This window comes from Pyrgilauda ruficollis, unplaced genomic scaffold (genome assembly GCF_017590135.1).
Source record: "Pyrgilauda ruficollis isolate IOZ18807 unplaced genomic scaffold, ASM1759013v1 scaffold3, whole genome shotgun sequence".
Classification (NCBI taxonomy): domain Eukaryota; kingdom Metazoa; phylum Chordata; class Aves; order Passeriformes; family Passeridae; genus Pyrgilauda; species Pyrgilauda ruficollis.
In genome coordinates, this window is record NW_024524377.1 from 17,078,857 (window position 1) to 17,099,199 (window position 20,343).

Genomic DNA, 20,343 nt, shown 5'->3' on the forward strand with positions numbered 1-20,343 from the left:
AATTGTAAATCACAAAAGATCTGTCAGTTCTGCTACAGAGCATCTTTTGAAAAAGCTAGATAAACTTGTAATCCAGCAGCTGCGTAGCTTGTATGTCCATGAGTATATCTGAGGGAGCAAAGGAGCCTTACTTAAATCTCCCTCTCCCCAGAAAGTTTCTCTGCCTCTGATTTTTTTCATCTGTCTTCTGTGCATTTGATTTCATACAGTTTTCTTCAGGGCAGGTTACACATGTGAAAATACTCTGATTGCAATAGAAAGTATCCTATCCATGGTGTTTGCAGCTGTGTAGTAATTACTGTAAAGATTATTCCAAGATTTTAAAATAAAACCATCCTGGGATCAATTAAATTAAGATTATAATTTGTGAAATCTAACCTGCTAAAATGGTAATGGAGCATATCAGTTTAAGCACACCTCTTTCATGGTGTTGGTTACTGCCTCCACTGAACCATTTCCCTTCTGAAAAGTTGGTTACAAAAATGGCATTCTGGCAAAATATTTTGTCTCACATGAGAACAGAATGTTTGTCTGAACTGTCAACACGCACAAGAGAGACCACACGCTGCAATGTTGGTGATACCAGGGCATAGAGCCGTCCCCAACAACAATCCCTGTGCCAGAGGCCTTTAGTCCCTTAGTTGGTCCTCTTCAGCAATGCTCTGTAATGTTCATTCAGATGTGGAGTCAAGGCTACAACCCTTGAGATGATTTACCATCACTACATACGCTGTTAGGGTATCACAGAATCTTACATCGTTAAGGGTTAGAGGGGACCTTAAGGATCAGCTAGTCCCGACCTCCCTGCCATGAACAGGGACACTTCACGCTAGACCAGGTTGCTCAAGACCTTATAAAACCTGGCCTTGAACAATGCCAGTTTTAGGGCATCCATAGCTTCCCTGGGCATTTTGTTCAGTATTTTACCACCCCTGAAGTAAAGAATTTCTTTCTAATAGCTAACCTAAACTTTTCTCCTTTTTGCTCCAATCCTCTTATCAACTCCATGGCCCTTTTCTGGATGTGCTTCAACAGTTCTATGTCTTTCTTACGCTGGGGACCCCAGAGCTGGCTGCAGTACTCTGGGTGGAGTCCCACGAGAGCAGAGGGACAGAATCCCTCCCCTGCCCTGCTGCCCACCCTCCTGTGGGTGCAGCCCAGGATACGTTTAGCTTTGTGGGCTGCGAGTGCACACTGATGGCTCACGTTGAGTTTTTCACCAATCATCACCACCCCCAAGTCTCTCCACAGGGTTGCTCTCAATCAGTTCTTCACCCAGCCTGTAGGAGTGCCTGGGATTGCCACAACCCAGGAGTAGGCCTTTGTACATGGCTTTCTTGAACTTCATGAGGTTTCCATCGGCCTCTCTCTCAAGCCTGCCAAGGTCCCTTGATCCCCAGTGTTAAATGGTGCATCTGGGATTGAAACTCTTCCCTTGAGGTTTAAATTCACTTGCATCTGTGATGTGCTAAAGTATGTACGCAGTTACCTTGGTTCAGTATGTAATTGTACCCAATTACATACTTATCCCCTATAATCCTGGCTTTTTGGAGTCTGTTCTTAGCAGTCTAGGATAACTTCATACAGATATGTCTGGAAAGTAAGTGAGGTAAGAGAGATTCAAATGACACATTTGAGGGAATAGGGTAAGAGGAAGCCTTAAGAACTTCACCAACCTTTGCTAAACAATGGCTGATCTTGCAAGCTAGAGGTTTATTATAAAAATTAGGAATTCACACTTTTTTCCTGTCTCTAGCGGGAAGGAACAAGTGATTTATATCAGACATGGCAGTGTGCTTTCATTCATTGTTTCAACTAACGGGTGCGAAAACTTTGGCTTCATCTTTCACTCTGAAGAGAAAATGCCATGCAATTATTTCCTTTTTCATTTGAATTTGATTGCTTTTCTGATTAAGAGCTTTGCAAAGTACATTTGGAGGTCATCAAGTATTTAGAGGTTGATTGCACGTATTTTAGAAGATTTGACTGAAATTCTTCGCATGGTTCATGGTACATGTGAGACCTTAAAAGGTTCCTTATATTCACACCTTTTGTAGAATTGTAATTTAGTAATTCTAGAAATGAGAGTTTGTAGTCTATAACCTCTCTGTCTTTGAGTTCTATGCTCCTTGTTTATAGTACAGTACATGACACAGTGGTTGAGATGTCAAAGTAGAAAAATGAGGAAATTAGAGTTTCTTAGTAAATAGTAAGAATTTGTCTTCTCTCCTAGACAGCCCAGATTACAGTAAAATAAGATTCAGGTTACCCTTTGTGTGGTGTTTCCCATATTGGCATATTTTGTATCAAAAGAAAAATACATGGTGGGTTGGTGGTTTTGTTTGGTTGTGTTTGATAAAGAACAACATTGCAGAAAATGGTAAAAATACCTGATCAAACAACAAGGGTGGACATTGGAGTCTTTTGGGTCTTGATCAATATTAAGTAGTGCTAGTTTTAAAATACCAAAGTGCCCCACGCTGTTTCCTTGTTGCCCTTTTGTAGTTTTTTCTATCTGTTATTTATTTAATGCCAGCAGAATTGGTACAGGTGTCACAGCTTCAAATCTCCTGCCTCAGCCTGTGACCATTCTGTGACCATGTGATTGCCAATGCCAAATGCTTTTTCTGAGACCAAGTACATGCACTAAAGCTTTGCTTACAGTGGAGTGATTCTTGTCTTAAATCTGTATCTGATTCAGGTGAAAATCACTTCCTGGTTCTGAACAGGACATGAGGGCGAAAGCCGTGACCCTGCAGCACACACCACTGCTGATCACTGCTGCTTGATTGAGGCACTCCGTGTTTTACACTGACTGCTCTAGTGGGAAGCCTAATGCCCATTTCATTCATTTTCTCATTACCACAGCCTTCTGTATCTCAGAGAAATATGGGCTACCATTGGTTTTATACAGCTGATGCTTTGGTATTTTCTTAATCTCTTTGCTACAACTCATTTTTGTATGTCTCCTATTGTCTACTTCCTGTGACATTTGTGGGAGAGGAGTATTAAATACTTTTTACCCTTCCTGTAATGTAGACCCTCTTAGGCCTAACTTCAGTGTTCTGCAAACTCCAGTTGCCTTTAAACCATGAAGCAAAACCAATTTGTATTACTTGTTTTGACTGGGTTTGATTTGGAACAGAGACCTAATGGGAACTTCACTAAGACAACGTTATTCTTTTTTTTCCTTTTCTTTTAAAAAGCTCTAGTGGAAGTTTGGAAAGGTGGTGTACATGTACAGCCTTTACACTGTAAAGATTTCTGATTGTAGTTGCAATGAAAACACAGTGTTTGAGTGTGTCTCTACAGACTTCTCAATCTTTGAAATTGCTTTCAATTAAAAACTGGAAGGAAATATCATGAAAGGGTGTTTTGGAGTCATAGTCAATGATCACATGTGTCAGACAAAAGGCAAAAAATATTGTCTTACATGACTTAAAATGGGTGCAACAAAACACATTTTCTGGCTTCTGCTGAGCTTCAGCTTTTTGCTGTTCTGGGGTTTACTTTACACAAGCTCTCATACCATACTGTGCATGTTGACTGCTGCAAGTCAGGGTGAGGCAGATGACACATTTTCACCTGTGTTTTCATGACAGTCCTGTGCTTGAGCAACTCTTTCAGAAATGTGGTGATGTGTAGGAACTCCACTGTTCTGGACACAGTGATGCACTAGCTAGAAGTCCTTTCATGTATAGCTATTGTGTGGAACTTTGAAAGTTATTTTGTCTTTTATTTGACTGGGTTTGGGGTTTTTTCTAATACGGAGAATAATTATTCCTCATAAAATCTCTGGAACCAACCAGTATTGTGGGCTATTTTAATTTGGAGACAGTTTCATAATAAACATAAATATTAGAAATGTAGATTTTGTTTTCTTATTTTTTCTATGAGATGCAGACAATGTTTTCCTTTTTTTTAGCTCAAAGATTGTTACCCACACTGTAGACTCCAACACTCTTTCGACAGATCCAAGTATGTCTTTGCTGTGTTCATCACTGCAGTACTTTATGTTATTTCTTGTATGAAACTGTTTGTAACAAGAAGTGTTGGAAGATCAAGTTCTCTTGGTACAAACTTAAATTATTTTCATTACCAAAAAAGAAGATATTTTTCTGGGATTTAAACGTCAAAATTTTGCATGGTAATAACTCCTGAATGTCCAGCTGGGCCCACTTTGGAAAAGCTGTGTTTTTTCAGTCTAGGTGAGCAGAGTTTCTTTAGAAATACACATTCAGATGTTTTCTTTTAGGAGAAACTGTCACTCACCAAAGCACCACCTACTAGCCTCTTGTGGAAATGAGAGAAAAGAGTCACTCTTAGGAGTGGCTCTCCTAAGGAAAAGCTGCAGCTCACCAAAGTAAAGCCTACAAAACACCATTATCAGGCAGGCTCTGGTGCAGCATTAAAAGATGATGAGGAAGTACTTAGAAATGGGATGCCTGAAAAAATTCTGGTAACTTCAGCAGGAAATTTAGGCAACAGTTCTCATAACACAAGTATCAGTCATATAGGGATCTTCACACATCAGTTGAAGTTTTGCCACTGGAAGAGAAGTAAATCTTTTTGCAAATGGGAACTGCATTGTGTTAAAGAACTGGAGATCTTTAGCAATTGTAGTTGTTAGTATGGCTCTGCGATAATATATAGTGACTCTTGTGTTACATTTAATATATCATTTTAGTTCATGTTTATTGAAGATATTTATGAAGAGATTTACTTAAGTGGAATATTGTCCAGTGGTATATCTAATGTCTTTTTCTCCCTATGCCACATATGCTCCTCAACTTCTGTAGCACAAGGGGGAGCCAATGTGTGCAGAAGGCAGCTCAGGATAACGTGATACAGAGCAAGATCTTTATGTGCTGACTCTAAGTCTGTAAAGGACCCTTTGTACAGGAAACCGTGGCTCTCAGAGGACAGCAGGAGGTCTGCTGCTTCAGGAGAGTTAGAAGGCAGTGACACAATTTCCTGTAGATTTAGAAGGTGAGTGAAGGGAATCCAAATGTGTAGTTATACCAGACCAACAAATTTCTGCATGACTCAGTAGCTGATCATGCTGTAATGGACAGAGGCTGAGAGTTTATGTGGAGGGAAGTTAGTCCCAGCTCTGCTAGTGTGGGTGGAGGGTTCTTGTTTCCAAGTTGTGCTGGGCTTTTTGGTCTTTATGGTGATTCATTCTGCTGCTAGTCCTGCCCCTGGAGAGATTTTACACAGTCTACTCTAGTCAGCCAGTAACCTTCTTAAGTGGCTTAACTGGGTTTCACAGAACAGGATGCCAGTTTGGGTTTTATGCCCAGCTTCTCCAGCCCCAAATCTGCCAAGCCAATGATGATTCTTGTACAGAGATTTCTTAAATGCAGAGTTGTGTGCAGCACTGATATGTTCCTGAGGTTCTGACTTTCAAAGGTAACTGTTTACATCTGACACAGAACTGTTAGCTTTTAGTCACTGGAAAGTGCAATATAAAAGTGTTAGAAGTTGAGTATTGTGGGTTTTTTAAGAGCAACATGACCTACTTGTAATGTTACTGCTATAGTTCACTGATCAGATGAAAAGGTAATGAACTCTTCTAAACTACTGGCTGGCAACATATATTTACATTCCTAAATTAATGCTCTTTCATAGACATCTGAAAAACACCATAGTGGGTGGGGTTTTTTATACTTTTTAAACACTTCAAAGTCTAAGGTATTCTCCCTAGAAAATACTGCACAGGTTATTTCTCAATTTTCCCAACAACCAAGCAAAGTCCCTGCACAACTGCCATATTTCATGCATATTTACAACAACTTTTTGCAATCTCCCCTCACAAAAAAGTCCTGAAATTGAAAGATGAAATGTGATCCTTCCTTAATTAAACTTGCATCAGCTTTCTCACATTAATCTAACTAGCAATTTTATGTCCTATTTCTGAGCCTATTATGAAGATAACCTCACCTTTTAATTCGCAGTAATGGTAATTATAATTACTGTTGGTCTCCTAAGGTATCTTTGAAAGAGCTGCTTCCCACCAGAAAGGCTTGCTGTTTCATAGTTACTTTTGTTTAGTCCCTCATTTAGGCTTAATTTAAACTTAATTCATCCAAAGCATTTAGGTGTTCCTGGTTCTCATTTTTATACATGGTTTCTCACAGAACTATCTCCCAAATGAGATCACTGCCCATAGCTGTTACTTTATGGGACAGTCTAATCATATTTCAGTTCCAGAAAAGGATTTGCATGTAAATAGTCTAGCTCACTTACAGGTCTAACATTTGGTCTTTCAGCAATGTTGAGGAAGTCATGACCCAAGTTGTGGCACCCCCTGGACTGGGTGGATGTAAATAACAACCAGGACTGCTGTCCAGACTAGAAGCAGCTGCCTTTTCACATGATTTTTTAAAATAACTGTTCCACTTTAATACCAATTTCCTACTACCTGAATCTCATTTTTTCTAAGGCTTTTTGTTAAGGAGCGTGTGAACCTTTGAGATTATGTATAGTTAAGCTGTGATGGTCTGCACTACTCTTGAACTTGTCCAAGCATCCAGCACAAACACAGCAGCTGTTTTGCATAGAAGAACTCCTCTATAAAATTTAACAGGTAACTATTATAGACTGCTAACTGTATTATCTGGGAGAAGAAGAATGGGTTGCTAACAGCAAAGGGAAACAGCAGGAGCAGTTGGGAATAGTAAGCCATCTTTCTCGGTAAACTGCATTCACATTGACTGGATTTCATATTTTGATTCAATGGGATGCCATTAGCACATTTAGTAAAGGTGATCCCTAGTGTATTACTCTTATTAGTGTATTATTAGTCCCAGGCAGACTGTCAAAATTGTGGACTAACCTTAGAGAAGGCTGGAGCCTAAAATGACAGATAATTGCTGCAGAGTTGCAGTTGACAGCATTGAGAATTGCATGCCAGAAGAGAATTTTCCTCTTTCCTTTAGAAACATGAGTTTATCAGATGGCTTATCTAACTTTACAATAAGTGTAGGAAAATACAGTAAGTCATGCTGATACAATACTAAAAAAAATAAAATTGCCAATTTGCTGTATTGTCTTTCCATTATGAGGTTGTGCCATACATGGAGTTAAGCAAAATTCTCTCACTAGCTTTACATGAGAAGATAAGTATTGTTTGCCTGTGAGGTAAGCATTTACCTTAATGTATTGTGCTGTAACTTAAATAGTAAACCATCCACGAGGTCACCTATCACTTCGACCTATTCCTCACTTAGCCAAAAGGTTAATTAATGTATGCAGTCTTCTCTTAAATCCCTGGATTCCTTTATGATAATTGCAATTGGCATCACTATGAAGTGTAGCATGCTTCTATAATCAAAATAGCTGGTGTTCTAACAAAGCTGGTGTTCTAACAGACCTGTTTCTCTGCCCAATCAATTATTCCAGCTGAAGCTGTGGTGTAGAAGATAATGGATAATGAAGAATTGAGCCCATGATCCAATAGCTAGTGCAAGTCAGTCAAAGAGCATGTTTCCATGTAGAGAGTTATCCATCAGTCACAAAACAGGTGAGTCAGTAGCAATTTGCATTGTTCAACATGCTTTGACTGAGGAGGAAGAAAATCACACTAAAGATAATTGTATCTCATTTCAATTAATCATTTCAGTGCTTAACTACTTATATATTTAAAAACGTCATATGAAAACCACCACACGCTTGCATGACTGAACATTATTTTTAGCTTCTGTCAGTCTCCCCAACAACTTTTGAATGTGTTGCTCAATTAGCCCAAATTTGAAAAGAAGATTGTGTGGCAGTTATCCCTGTCCTTATAATGTACTTAAAGTCAGCAGTCAGGTCGAGGAGAAGCACAGATCAGTGCACTGGACGAAGAGTAGCCAGGATGCAACTGGTGTCCTGCAGCTTTAGCAGCAGCAAAGCAGGAGCCAAACTGGCATAACTCAGGAGTGCTTCTATGGCTCTGATCCTTAGACTGTAAAGAAGAGCTGAATATCACAGTGAAGAGAATGGCACTGTTCAAGGACAAACCCACAGATCTGTAAGAAATCAGGCTTTATTGCCTCTGCTTCTACTGCAACAACTTACTTACAGCTCAAGACTCCAAAGGGTTCTCTGTGTGTAGAGCTGTCAGAGTAATTGGGGATAATATGGATAAAAAGAATGGAGTGTCACTGTCTGACAGTCAGAGCCGTTCCTCCCAGCCCTTCAGGCATATAGTCCCATTTTAGCAGTAATGCTTCATATAACTGAATTGCAACTATTGCTTTCAAAAAGGTAAGACTAATACCACAATCATTTAGTATTGCTTATTTGCACAGTTAAAATACATACTCTTACTCTGCCTGTGGGACTGATTTATGAGTGCATATCTTTGTTAAATCAAGTTGCACAAGCCTTTTAAAAAGTTATAAATCACACGTGAGTTCACAGCAATGTTACGGTATTATAATGACAAAACTCATTTAGACAATTTCAAGGTACTGAATAAATTCAGTTTATTGACACATTAGAGAGGACAGTATGGCACAAGCACAGCATACTTTCATGTCTTTATTTTCAGAAATGTAGCCAATACTTGTTTGTTTGTTTTTCAAAATACACCTAACAACATCCAAGAGTAACCATCTCCACTCTTGTTTGAATAGGTGTGTAAAAAAACTGTTCTGTTAGCCAGGAGTCTCACGGTAATTTGATTTGTTTTCAAATCTGACCTCCAGCTAGCATACAAACAATAGTGATTAAATACATTTAATACATATGCTATTAACATTTAATGTTACTTTATCTTCCTAGCAGTCTTTAAATTTATTGTGTATTTCCAGTATCTCATAAATTCAACACTTTTCCCCCAGATTTTTACAACATGAGATAAATTTGATGAGGTGCTGAGCACCAATACATCAGCAGTTTACTGTATGGTCAGCATTAGTTTATAGCCCATGCATTTCAGACTTGACCCTTGGTAGCTAAGTATGGGTCAGCACTTTGAAAGGGAAAGCAATGTTCAGCATTGTGCAAATTGATTTATTCAAAAAGCCTTTACTGACCTTCATTAAAATCTATGTCTGCCTTAAGATCCTGCTAATAAATGGAGTGCCAGCATTAGCTGATTGTGTGTCACAGCCCTAAGCTGCATACTGCTTTTGAGCTCAAGAGCTTTCCCATCTGCTCTTTGGGACATTTCAGTCTGTATCTGTGGACTATCCAGCACATCAGCTTCTCAATAGCTGTACCTGTTGGGTCAGTCTATTGTGTTATCCTAGTTGTCTTTACTATTATTCGATCTCACTGTATTGTGAAGCTTCATAACAAATAGAAATAGAAAATTCCAAATCATCACAGATCCAGGTGTGTGGCATTCTATAAGTACTAACTGCACATTTAAAACAAAGGTTTTAAAATGTCAAGACACATCTTCCACTAGAATGAGGCTGTTTCATAGAAGTCACAGGCCAGTTTTACTCATATTTTAGAATAAGTAAAGAAGCACATCTATTGTGAACGCTTTCCTAGCTTTAACCCACTTTTGGAATACCTGGCTCTCTTTTAGTGGAAGTAAGATCTCTGTCTGATTTGCTCTGGCAAATATAAGTAGGCACATTATTCTAGCTCCAAAAGGAGTTGTAAAGGTTTTTATTACACACAATAAATATTCCCAACTTCTTACTTTAGACTTATGCACAGGACATTTATAACCAGGCACATCATATTCTCTAGCAAATAATTTCTAAGAATGTATATTCCAATAAAGTAGTTGTCACATATTTTATGTTCTGTGCTTAGCAATCTTGACAAATTCATTCTGTCACCATCTACTTATGCCTGGGACTAACAAGAAAAGAAAATGGCTCTAAGTTTGAACATCTGTCTTCATTACTCCAGGCATTTCAGTTTCTTTCTCCTGTGAACATGATCAAATCACATATGTTACAGAGGGTGCCTGAGCAATACGTACACCCTTAATGATTAAACAGCTCCATTTGAAATAGTGGAAATGAGGAGGTTGTGTTCTGCCTGTCTTTCTGCTTTCATACTACAGCTGTAAACTATTTGGTTGAGCATGCTGAAGTTTCCTTTCAGAGCAGCTCAGAGGTGCTTGGCACAGACAGGTGAAGTAGGGCAAGGCTGTTTCAAAATGAACAGTCATTCTGGATGTGAGCAATGTCATTAGAGAGAAGCTGGAAGGGACAGGCTTTCACCTGTGGAAGGGCTTCTGTACAAGGAAGAGATGCCAACAGCAGCCATAATGCCTCGGAGAGATCACACAAGTGGGAAGTGCACTGCTGGCTCAATACATTTTTTGAACTCCAGGCTAGTCTGCTGACATCCATAAAAATGCCTACAGCATTCTCTTAATGGTAGAAGCAATTCGTTGAAAGAAATACCTGCAACTTAAATCCTGTTAATTTGGCTGAAAAGGAAGCAAATCCACTAACGAACAATGAGACCCCTGAAGTCAGGCTCCCATCCCTCGCCTCTTTGTACCATTGCCAGCTACAGAATTCTCAGAGAGGACTTACAGAATTCTCAGAGAGGACACAAAGCAGAAACTGAGGATTTGTTTTATTTGAGATGCCATTATAGTAATGCTTAGTAATTCTCTGCTGCTATACTAACCAAAATTGCAGTGTAATCAGTTGGCACCTTTACCTTTCTTACTGTTCTTTGTGTATAACTGGCTGCAACACAAGAAAAAAAAAATCAATAGGGCACACCAAGGAAAATTATGCACTACTTAGCAAAGTATGAAATACTTTGAAATGAAATGCCCTATGGGGAAGAAGAAATGGAAGATTATCTCTTTTACTTTTTTTGTTAAGTTTTGCTCCTAGAAGATGAGGGTGCAGCCTATGGTGTATCCATCAAGCTATATGGTTAAGTTCAGACAAACTAAATTATTTAAAATACAGTTCACATGTGACTGGGAAATATTCCGAACTGTACTAAGAATATCTGATCAGATCAGGTAAAATCTGATCACCAGATGTAAACATGCCTAAATGACTAGGTCATAATATTAGTTTTTGATTCACTACAATTTCTAGGACTGAGCTTAGTCAACACTTTATAGGAACTGTGGTATATTATCAAATGAAGCATTTTCTTTCTTGCTGCAACAGTCCTTTTAAATATTCTGTAAAAACAAAAACACTTTACAAGATAGAAAAAGAATATTTTCAATCAAAGCTGAGCATTGTGGTAGTAATAATCTTCTTGATAAGATGCAAAATACATATATTATTTATCTGTCACCACTATATTTCATACTTTAATACATTATACTTCAGGCTTTGCCACATCAAAAGATTTCCAATGACAAAGTTTAACAGACCAGAAGAAAAGCATGAATAGAAATGCTAACACTGTAGAGTACAAGTTAGGGTAAAAATCAAGACAATGTCCTATGACACAAGTAACTGAAGTAAGTGCTAAACTGCAGCACACTTTTTTTTAATGGGTTTCAGGTCTATTTCAACTACACAGAAATTTGAAAGAGACATCAATGCTTTTGGAAAAGATACACAAACTACAGAAGGTACTTCATTTTGATTATCTCTCCAGGGGCAGCTAAATACAAACCATTACATCATTAATGCATTAATTGCATCAAAGCTTACATGTCCAGAGACATTCAGTTAAGGCCACAGTTAGAGATACTATTGTTCAAAGAATGATCCAAAATGTGTCCAGATAACAGTAGACTAAAATACTGCTTTCACTATCTTTATTTAGAAATTAGGAGTCAGACATGGATAAATACACCATTTTAGCAACAGGAAGGGAGTAAGAGTGCTCTACAGCCAGAAAGAGAGGTACAAACCAGTTTCATGCAGACTGTTTATATGATAAAGCAGTGAAAGCTTTTCTGATGTTGGCAACAAATGCAGAAAAATTGTTAGTTTCTCTCAGTTTAAGCTGTAACTCTGCGATACAGTCCAGAGGAGGAGTACAGGAAGTCACTAAAATGACAAAAATTTGCAAAAGATTAGACTATTATTAAAAGAATAAATCAATACCAGTGTTTTCCTGCACCTATGAAAAACTAATGTAGTTTGTTATCTTTTTATGTTTTCGCTTCCACCTGCATTATTTTTGAGAAGCCTCATTTTCTTTCAGCAAAGAGAAAGCCTCAAAGAACATAACGGGCTTTTTGCTTTACTGACCTCCCACTCAGTGCTGTGCTCCTGCCTGAGTTGTTACAGTAATTTCCAGCAATCCATAGCCTGCTCAAAAACTGAAACACATTCCTAAACCGTTTTGTTGCTCTGCAGGCAAGCAGATTGTAAACTGAGGTAGCCCAGCATGTGAAATACTTTTAACTTCAACTGCACTTTACTCCTCTCCTTTTTTCAAATAGAGGTGTCAGATTCAGTCCTCTTACTTAAGTATTCAAAATTCACATACCTTCATAGTCCCCTTGTTCATTTATGGAAACAGTACACATGTATGGCTTATCAGGATCTTTGTGGTCAATGTGTCTGAATATAAACTGTAATTGCTCATCTAAAATAAACACAAACAGAATTAACACCATTAACCTCTGCTGCAGAGTCACAATGATGACTAAAAATCACAATACAAAGTTTCAATTAATATTCTTAGAACACGGACAGATTAAGCAACCCTGGCCTCTTTGCAAGACAAATGCATTTTAGCATATTTTGCCATTTGAGGGACAAATGTTGTAGCCGGGCTAAGCCAACTGATCAAGTGTGTAAGCTATGTGCTCTTCACTGCACAATCCAACACGAAGCACATTGCATCAGTGCACACAAACTATGGAAACGACAGAAACCTACCTGGAATTCTACGCATCTCCAGTGCAAGATGCTCTTTAAACAATGTTTTAATCTTGCTCACTTGTTCCACTTTCTCCTTGGCAGCTTTATTTTTAGAAGATTTTACTAGAATTTAAAAGTCCATTGTAAGTATCAAAGGCAAAACAAGCACATAAAAAATCATCTAGAACAGCAGAAAAACCACAAAGAGCAAGTGTTAAAAACAACCCCTCCTTCAATTAAGAAAATTTACTTATCCTTTTCTTACTTACTTTCCATTTTCTTCATCAACTCTTCTTTAAGCTCTTGGATGCTGTCAGTCAAGTTCTTCTGCTGCTCTTGTTCTTGATTTAGCTTTGATTTTATTTCTGTCAACTGCTCTTCCTTTTCTGCTACGTATTTGCTCTGCTGGAGAATCTCTGAAAGGAGGCAAGAAAATATGAACATATACAGTTCATTAAGTATGTCCCTGCTATATAAAACTTAAGTAGTTTGAAATTATTTATATTAATAAAACACAGTGGAATGCATGCTACCATAGCTTCAGAGAGAAGTCAGCTTAATTCTACCAGAGCATCAAAGGAAAACTTAAAGTGAAAGTTATTCTTGAGAGAAGCTATAAAGAACCTAATGTATCAGAAGCTCCGCCCGCCCCGCAGCAAGCGCGCCGCTGATTGGCTGAGCCGGCCCGGGCCTGCCGGGCCGTTGCTGCGGTAACGAGCGCGAGGCGTGGCCGGCGTGAGGGGCGCGGCCGCCATGGTGGGCGGGCCGGGCGGGGCGGTGCCGTGAGGGAGCGGCAGCCGGGGGTGGCGGCCCTTCCCCTCGGGATTGCCTGTTGGGATGCGTTGGCAGGGTCTGCTGGTGGCGTGGCGGTGGGCTGCCTGGCGGGCCGGTGGAGGAAAAATGTATCAGAAGCTCTGATACATTAAAGTACCAGGGCAGCTATGGAGCTGCTCTGATACTTTAATGAGATTAAATTTGTTTCTGGTGCCAGCACTATATACATCTTCAAAGCATGAAGATGATGGCTCCTGCCCACAGATAATGACAGAAAGCCAAGAATGGAAACACTGACTGATAGGAGAGTTGCAATCATTTTTACCTGGTATTCTGAAGTTTACAAAATTCAGCCAAGTTAATCCTAGACTGATGAGCTGACAGTATTCTCTTACTAATATAGAAAATATATAACTTCACAATACTTAGCTTTACTAAGCAATTTAATTTATTTTACCACTGCAATCAGAAAATTCTGATACTCTGTTGTTTTAAATACTTACGCTCTATACAGAAAACTTATATTTTTGCATCATCAAGGAAGTTTTTCAACAAATCGCTTTTGACTTGGAATTTACATTGTAGATTTATATTGTAACCAACCCATTATGTTTGGGTTTAATTCTGTCTTCATTCTGATGTTATCACTTACCTTTTTAAATGTGAAATTAAACATACTATTCAGCTGTATTAAGTTAATTTTATAAAGGTTGGACAAAATAAATAACTGTACCATTGTTATACTCGTGAATTTTGTCAATCATCAGATCCTCTTCTTTCAGCTTCTTGGACCATTGCTCTGTAAGGGAAAGTTACTTCAGTTACCTGAAGAAGTTTGATGACAATACGCGAAAAGCAGAGTTAACAGGAGCACAGAACCTTTGTACCTGAAAGAGCTTCTAAAGTCTCCTTGCACAAATCTCTCAGCGCTGACGTCTGATTGTTCTGTTCAGTGCCATAACTGATTTTAAACTGGATCCAAAACTCTTTCATAGCTCTTTCAAAGAGCGTTACTTCATCTTCCGCCGGTGCATTACCCATAGCGCCGTACCGAACCTGGCGGGAACAGCGGCGGCGTCAGGCCACGGGAGCCAATGGCAGCAGGGGGAGCTCACAGCGCAAACGCTCGGGGCCGCTTTTACCGCCCCGCCTTCTTGTTCAAACCTCCTCGCGCCAGTTGTCACCACCGGCTCAGTGGGAGCCGCGTTTCCCTCGCAGCTCTCCCCGCGCTCGGCTCCCGCGCCAGGGCAGTTCCCCCGCCGCCCCTCACGGCCCGCTGCCCGGGAGCCGCCCCGCGCCGGGCCCGGCCCGCACCCACCGCGCCCGAGCCGCGCCGCTGCCTGGCGGGCCGGTGGAGGAAAACAGCCTGTTCAGTGCTGAACAAACAGCGCGGCTCATTTACGCTCCTCTGAAGCCACAGCTTGTTCCCAGTGTCTGGTTTACTCATGGAACACACTTGCGGTAACTGGACTTACTTAAATTTTGTGAGTTTCCGAATTGCTTTTTAGTTCGCCCGTCTTGAATTCTCTGAAGAGTGTGGATGAAGCGCGTCCTGACAGAATGACCTGCAGGGGTAACTGCAGTCCTTTTTGGTGCCAACAAAACCACCATACAGTAGCCCTGCCTGTACCCAGTCAAACATTTGCCATAAACGTCTGTCAAAGTGAGTTTGTTCTTTATGACAGTGTGACTGGTTTTTCTCCAGTTGTTTATATTCCCTTTTAGCTCTTGATAAGCGCTAGTTTGTGATCCAAGGTAGCAGCCTTCAGTTTGTTATGAAAGCTACTTTTAATAATTTTGTTACCATAGCTAATGAATTACTCCTAATTTTAGTTTATGTGAGTGCTATTTAGATAATCCCAGAATAATGTATATTTAGCATAGCTTTGAGAATTGCTGTCTAAAAGTGCTAATTACTGTCTTCCACCTGTGCAATGCTTAGTGAAGTCTGAGCTGGGACCACCAACTATTAGTTCCATTACTCTTGAACAAACTTCCTGGATAAACATTTTACCCCACTGTATTCCTGTCTTGTTTGACTTGGACGCACTGTTCTCCAGATTTCACAGTTTCAGCATTGTTCCTAAAGCTAATAGACCTCTGTTTCTCACCTGCCTCACACTTAAATGAACTGAAGTTGGGCTGGTCCAAGGATGATTACCTAGCCATGTATGAATTTGGGCACTATGGGCCTATACCTTATGGCTTTTTTTATTTAGGAACATTTCTTGCCTAGCCAAGTGCATGCTGTTAATATAAAGTTTCAGTGTTGCTCCTGACATTATTAGCCTTTCTTACTTGAGCTCATAACTTTCAATTAAATCAATTGTCAATTTCAATCAACTTTAAATACACAATTTTCCCAGGTCCTGGAGTTTGGTAAATACAAGTTAAACTAATCTAAACAAGTCCTATTTTCTAATCCATAATCTTTTGGTGGGCTCTACAGCTGGTCTCTTCTGAATCTTTTCATTAACACAGATAATGGGTACATCCCCCAGTAGCTGGCACTAGCTCAGAAATGTTGGGTATCTTCTTCATCAGTGACATTCTTCTAGACTCATTAGCCCTATTCCTTTGTTTTACACTTTCACCGACCAAAGACTAAATGCCTGTGATATTTACTGGCAGAATCCATACCTTAATTGATCTCTTTTCCAATTCATTTAGAGGTTTTGAGATATGTGAACTATACTATAACCTATCTTCAACCTTTCCCACTACTGTCCACCATCAGTTGACCAAGTGTGTGTTTCAGGGAAGCACAGTGATTTTGGCAAGTCCTAATTTTCAGTTCAAACTGATGGTTTTTGGCAGCTACAAACAGGAATGTGGCCTCATGGCCCAAAGCAGTGCAGGTCAGATGCTTCTGGGTCCTCTTCTGGGTCTGATTCGAGAGGCTCTGTAGAAAGAAATGCTGGCAGCCAACCCACCATAACTCTAGCCCAGACAATTGTTTTGAAATATTGCTTCCTAAATGTCTAACCTAGCAAGCCATAGAGTAGTCATGGATGGAAAAAAAGTTTCAACAATGATTTACCCTATTTTTAACACCGTGAGCTTAGCTGGAGACCATTAATTATGGTATTTCTGCATTTTCCAGCTCTTCATGTGTTTCCTTTTAACTCCAGGCTACTTGGTTAAACTCCAGGTTCCAAGGGGCACAGCAGCAGCTCCAAGGTGACAGTTCCCTGCAGTCAAACAGAAGGGCAGAATGTTGCCAACAAAAATCTGTTGCTTTATTTTAGTGGTAACAGAAAGTCCATCCTGGGCAGTTCAGTGCTGGGTTAAGAGGCAGCTGAAAAGTCTAGCTCAGGGTTGGAGAGCTACTGCAGTTTATGAGGATGTTCTAAAGGAGCACAACATTGACAAGCTGGTACTAATAACCTGACTCAGCTACTTCTTGTGGCAGGCTTATGAGGATGTTCTAAAGCTCATGACAAGCTGGTACTAATAACCTGACTCAGCTACTTCTTGTGGCAGGTTTCTGACTCCCTGGGCTATGGCTGGCATAGGGCTGCTTTTAAGAATGAGAGCAGGCTAGTTTCAGGGGTTGGAGAATGACAGTAAGACAGGAATCTTATTGGAAGGGGAACTGAAAAATAGTTTGGAGATTGTTGCCCTAATGGATCCAGTTCCATTTCTGCCTGCAGTTCATGGAACTTGAAGGAATTTTATCTTCTCTAGGTTGCTTCTAATTTCTGTATGGTAGTTCTTCATACTTAAGTAAAATTCCTTAGACGTAGCTTTTTCATAGGCATGCCAGAATTGTATTCCATGCATTGTTTGTATAATTTATACTGTTGCACTTATAAACACAATGTAATGTAATTACATTACTAATTTGCATTACTAATGTAAACCAATATTAAGGTCTGGCAGGTCTGATTATTGTTATAGTGCACAGATTAGTTTTTTTGGCTTTGTGTGCTTGCATAGTTAACTTTATAGCAAAGAGTAATGACTGTACTAACTAGGAAAGGTCAGATTAAGGTGGCAGAATGAAGAGAAGGAGACTGGGTCATGTCAACTATTGCTAAACCTCTATTGGTCAGCCCAACCCTAAAAAAGCCTGGGTCCAGTGAGGAATGCTTGAGGATATGGGATTTGAAAGTAAAAAATGAGAGAGAGAGCGAGTGCGCACAAGCTTCTTGAAATATTCTTGTCTTTCTAATTCAAAAATTAAGGTGTATCTTTCCAGTGTTCCACTTGGAAAACGTTCACGCCTGAGAAAATACCTGTCAGCTGTTGTATACAGTGTCTGCTGGTGAACTTAGCAAATTGCTTGTTAATCCTTGTAGCTGGTCCAGTGTCAGTGGAAATACTGGTGTGGAAATTCATGTTATTGTTCAATTAACTAAGCATAATGTACCAGAAAGTCAGGCCCATTACATAGGCCTCCATTAACAGTGTTTCAAAAAATGTTTGCTTTGGTGGTTTTTCCATGCCTTGCAAACATTTACTTAAAAGCATCTGTTGACTGTTATGTAATATTTGTTCTAATATGTACGTGCAAGGCAGCTGTAAACATTTTATCCTCCCTTCAGTGGATCATCAGCATGAGTCTTGCTTTTACATTTTATGTGTGTGTATATATACACACACACAGACACACGTATATATGAAGTCTTTGGTTTTGTGTGTCTTGGAAAACACAGTAAATCAAGAAATTATCAATAAATTAAAAAATATATTAACAGATAGCATTTGAAAGGTTTTTGCTTTAAACTAGTTTATGTGAAGGCCAAACCTTGGCTCTCCAATATCGAAACAAGAGAAAGCTTTGATTTAAAAACTTAATTGCCTAGCCTTTCTGACCACTTTGTGCAGATCATTAGGTTTCCCTGCAATTCCCCATATTAAAATACAGCAAAGAGTTTTATTTCATGTATTATTTCGAGTGACTTTGAAGCACTAGGGGGATTACAGAAGCTTTTTGCAGTGCTTTGCTTAGAGGAGTGAGGGAAACTGGAACTCTATTGAGGAAGTGTTTCTTCTTTGTCAAACACGTTATTAAATACAGTATTTCAAGTCATGTTTCACCATCTTTGTTGGTTATTACAGCTTGGAAGGTCTTTAGTGTCTCAGACTTTTATTGGCTGTGTAATATGACAGGCAGGGCAAGAGATTACTAGCATGTCAGTTATTGATTTCCTCTTGGATGGAGCAGGATCATGGCTGATTGCAGGCACAGTGAGAACTACCTCTCCCACAGAAACATGCTTACCTGTTCCAAAACTTCTGTTGTGTCTATTTTGTAGATTGTGGATTTGTTGAGGTTTTTTAAAGATCCTTTATAAACATGACTGCTCTGGTATCTCTAAGGTGAGGATGTAGGAGCTTCTGAAAGATTCAGAAAGAATCTAGGAGAAAATGAAAGCTTTTTCTCTTGCTGTTAGTCTGTATTGTGTCTGAGGTGCTTATCTTTCTTTATCTAAGCATAAGAATCAGCTGCAAAATCCTCAAAGTTAATATCAAGAGGTCTTCAGCATTTATACTAAAAGAGGTTACTTTACTGAAGCATTGCAAAGACATGTCTTCAAACATTAAATTTATAAAGTTTCTGGAGAGCCAAAGTGTGGCTGAGGGGCTCTGTCTGAAAAAGAGTTCAGCCTGAGCAGATGCGTCGCTGTCCTAGTGCATAGATAATATGGGTGGGTGGGTCTAAATTTGTCAATAAAGCAAACATGCAAAAAGTTATTGCAATTATTGCAACGCTTCTGCACATCCTGTGTCAGAGGCAACTTTTTGGTACCACTGACTAACAGTGGTGCCGTTAAGGAGGGACTGTAAAATGACCTATTTTATTACTTGGTAGACTCTCCTGAGGACATTAAATTGTATCTTGATGGAAACTTTTGGGCTGCAAAATATTTTTTCCTAATGGAACAATAAAAATAACCTCATTGTAATTGTTGCTGTTTTAACCAAGTACTAGAAGTAAGATGTCTGTTATTCATCTGCCAACTGACTTGGCATTTGCACTCATGTTTGAAGCTAACTGTTCTTGCTAAACTAGATTGGAAAACAGAGGAAGATCTCAGATTTTCTACATTTCTGCATACTAAACCCAGACATGTCTAAAAGAGTGATTTTTTTTTTTTATTGTTATAGTAAGTCTAACTTATCTTTAAAGGCAAGATACTTTTGCAGTAAAAAAATGTAGCAAAAGAACTTTTTTTTTAGCAATGAGATACAAAGAGTTATTAGAGAGAGATTTCTAAACAAGTATGGTCTTGGGGAGGTACTGGGAGAGAGCAAATTAATTCATCATATCTATGACAGTTGCCTTGCTGCACACTCTGAAAAACAGTAAAGGTATGCAACTTAGCAAGAAACAAACATCCTCAAATATTTTCAGCTAAAAAAAAATCTAAGAAATATTTTTTTTTAAATATCCTGAAATTTTGATTCTGGAAGGGTTATTATTCAGAAGCAATGCATTGAAACTTTTAACTTTAAGGTTTTCTATATGCCTTAATGCAATTGGTAGCAATAAACATATAGGATTTAAATCTGCTAAAAAATTTCTGAAACCAGACTATTATTAGCTAAAGTAAATGGGAGTAGTTAAAGTAAGTGTGAGGTTGTGTCAGGAAGAGAAATCTTCTATGTCCATTTAATTGTCATGCCTTATTTGTTGAATCTACTTAATGTTTTCATGTGACTTTCCTGACCACACATCATGAAGCCCTCTTAAGCCATTAAGCCCCTCTTACAGCAAAAACAGTTAAGTGGTTCATATATTTGTCTCCACAGCTTGTGCAGTTTAGCTTGAAGTGCATGGAAAGAGTATTAGGGAGGTGTG

General features: G+C 39.1%; 1 protein-coding gene across 3 annotated transcripts; it reads right to left on the reverse strand.

Moving 5' to 3' along the window:
- Positions 1–11,687: 11,687 nt before the first annotated feature.
- Positions 11,688–14,880, reverse strand: SPC25 (SPC25 component of NDC80 kinetochore complex). Of its 3 annotated transcripts, none has more exons than XM_041473144.1 (7): positions 14,854–14,880; positions 14,423–14,591; positions 14,269–14,334; positions 13,031–13,177; positions 12,780–12,884; positions 12,385–12,483; positions 11,688–11,939 (listed from the first exon to the last, which is right to left on the reverse strand). In XM_041473144.1, exons 2-7 carry the CDS (start codon positions 14,574–14,576, stop codon positions 11,806–11,808), a joined length of 705 nt encoding a protein of 234 aa, XP_041329078.1. In that variant the 5' UTR covers positions 14,577–14,591; positions 14,854–14,880; the 3' UTR covers positions 11,688–11,805. The 3 variants fall into 3 exon arrangements, with proteins under 3 accessions (XP_041329078.1, XP_041329077.1, XP_041329076.1); XM_041473143.1 differs by having other exon boundaries at positions 14,700–14,880; XM_041473142.1 differs by having other exon boundaries at positions 14,423–14,880.
- Between the last annotated feature and the right edge of the window lie 5,463 nt (positions 14,881–20,343).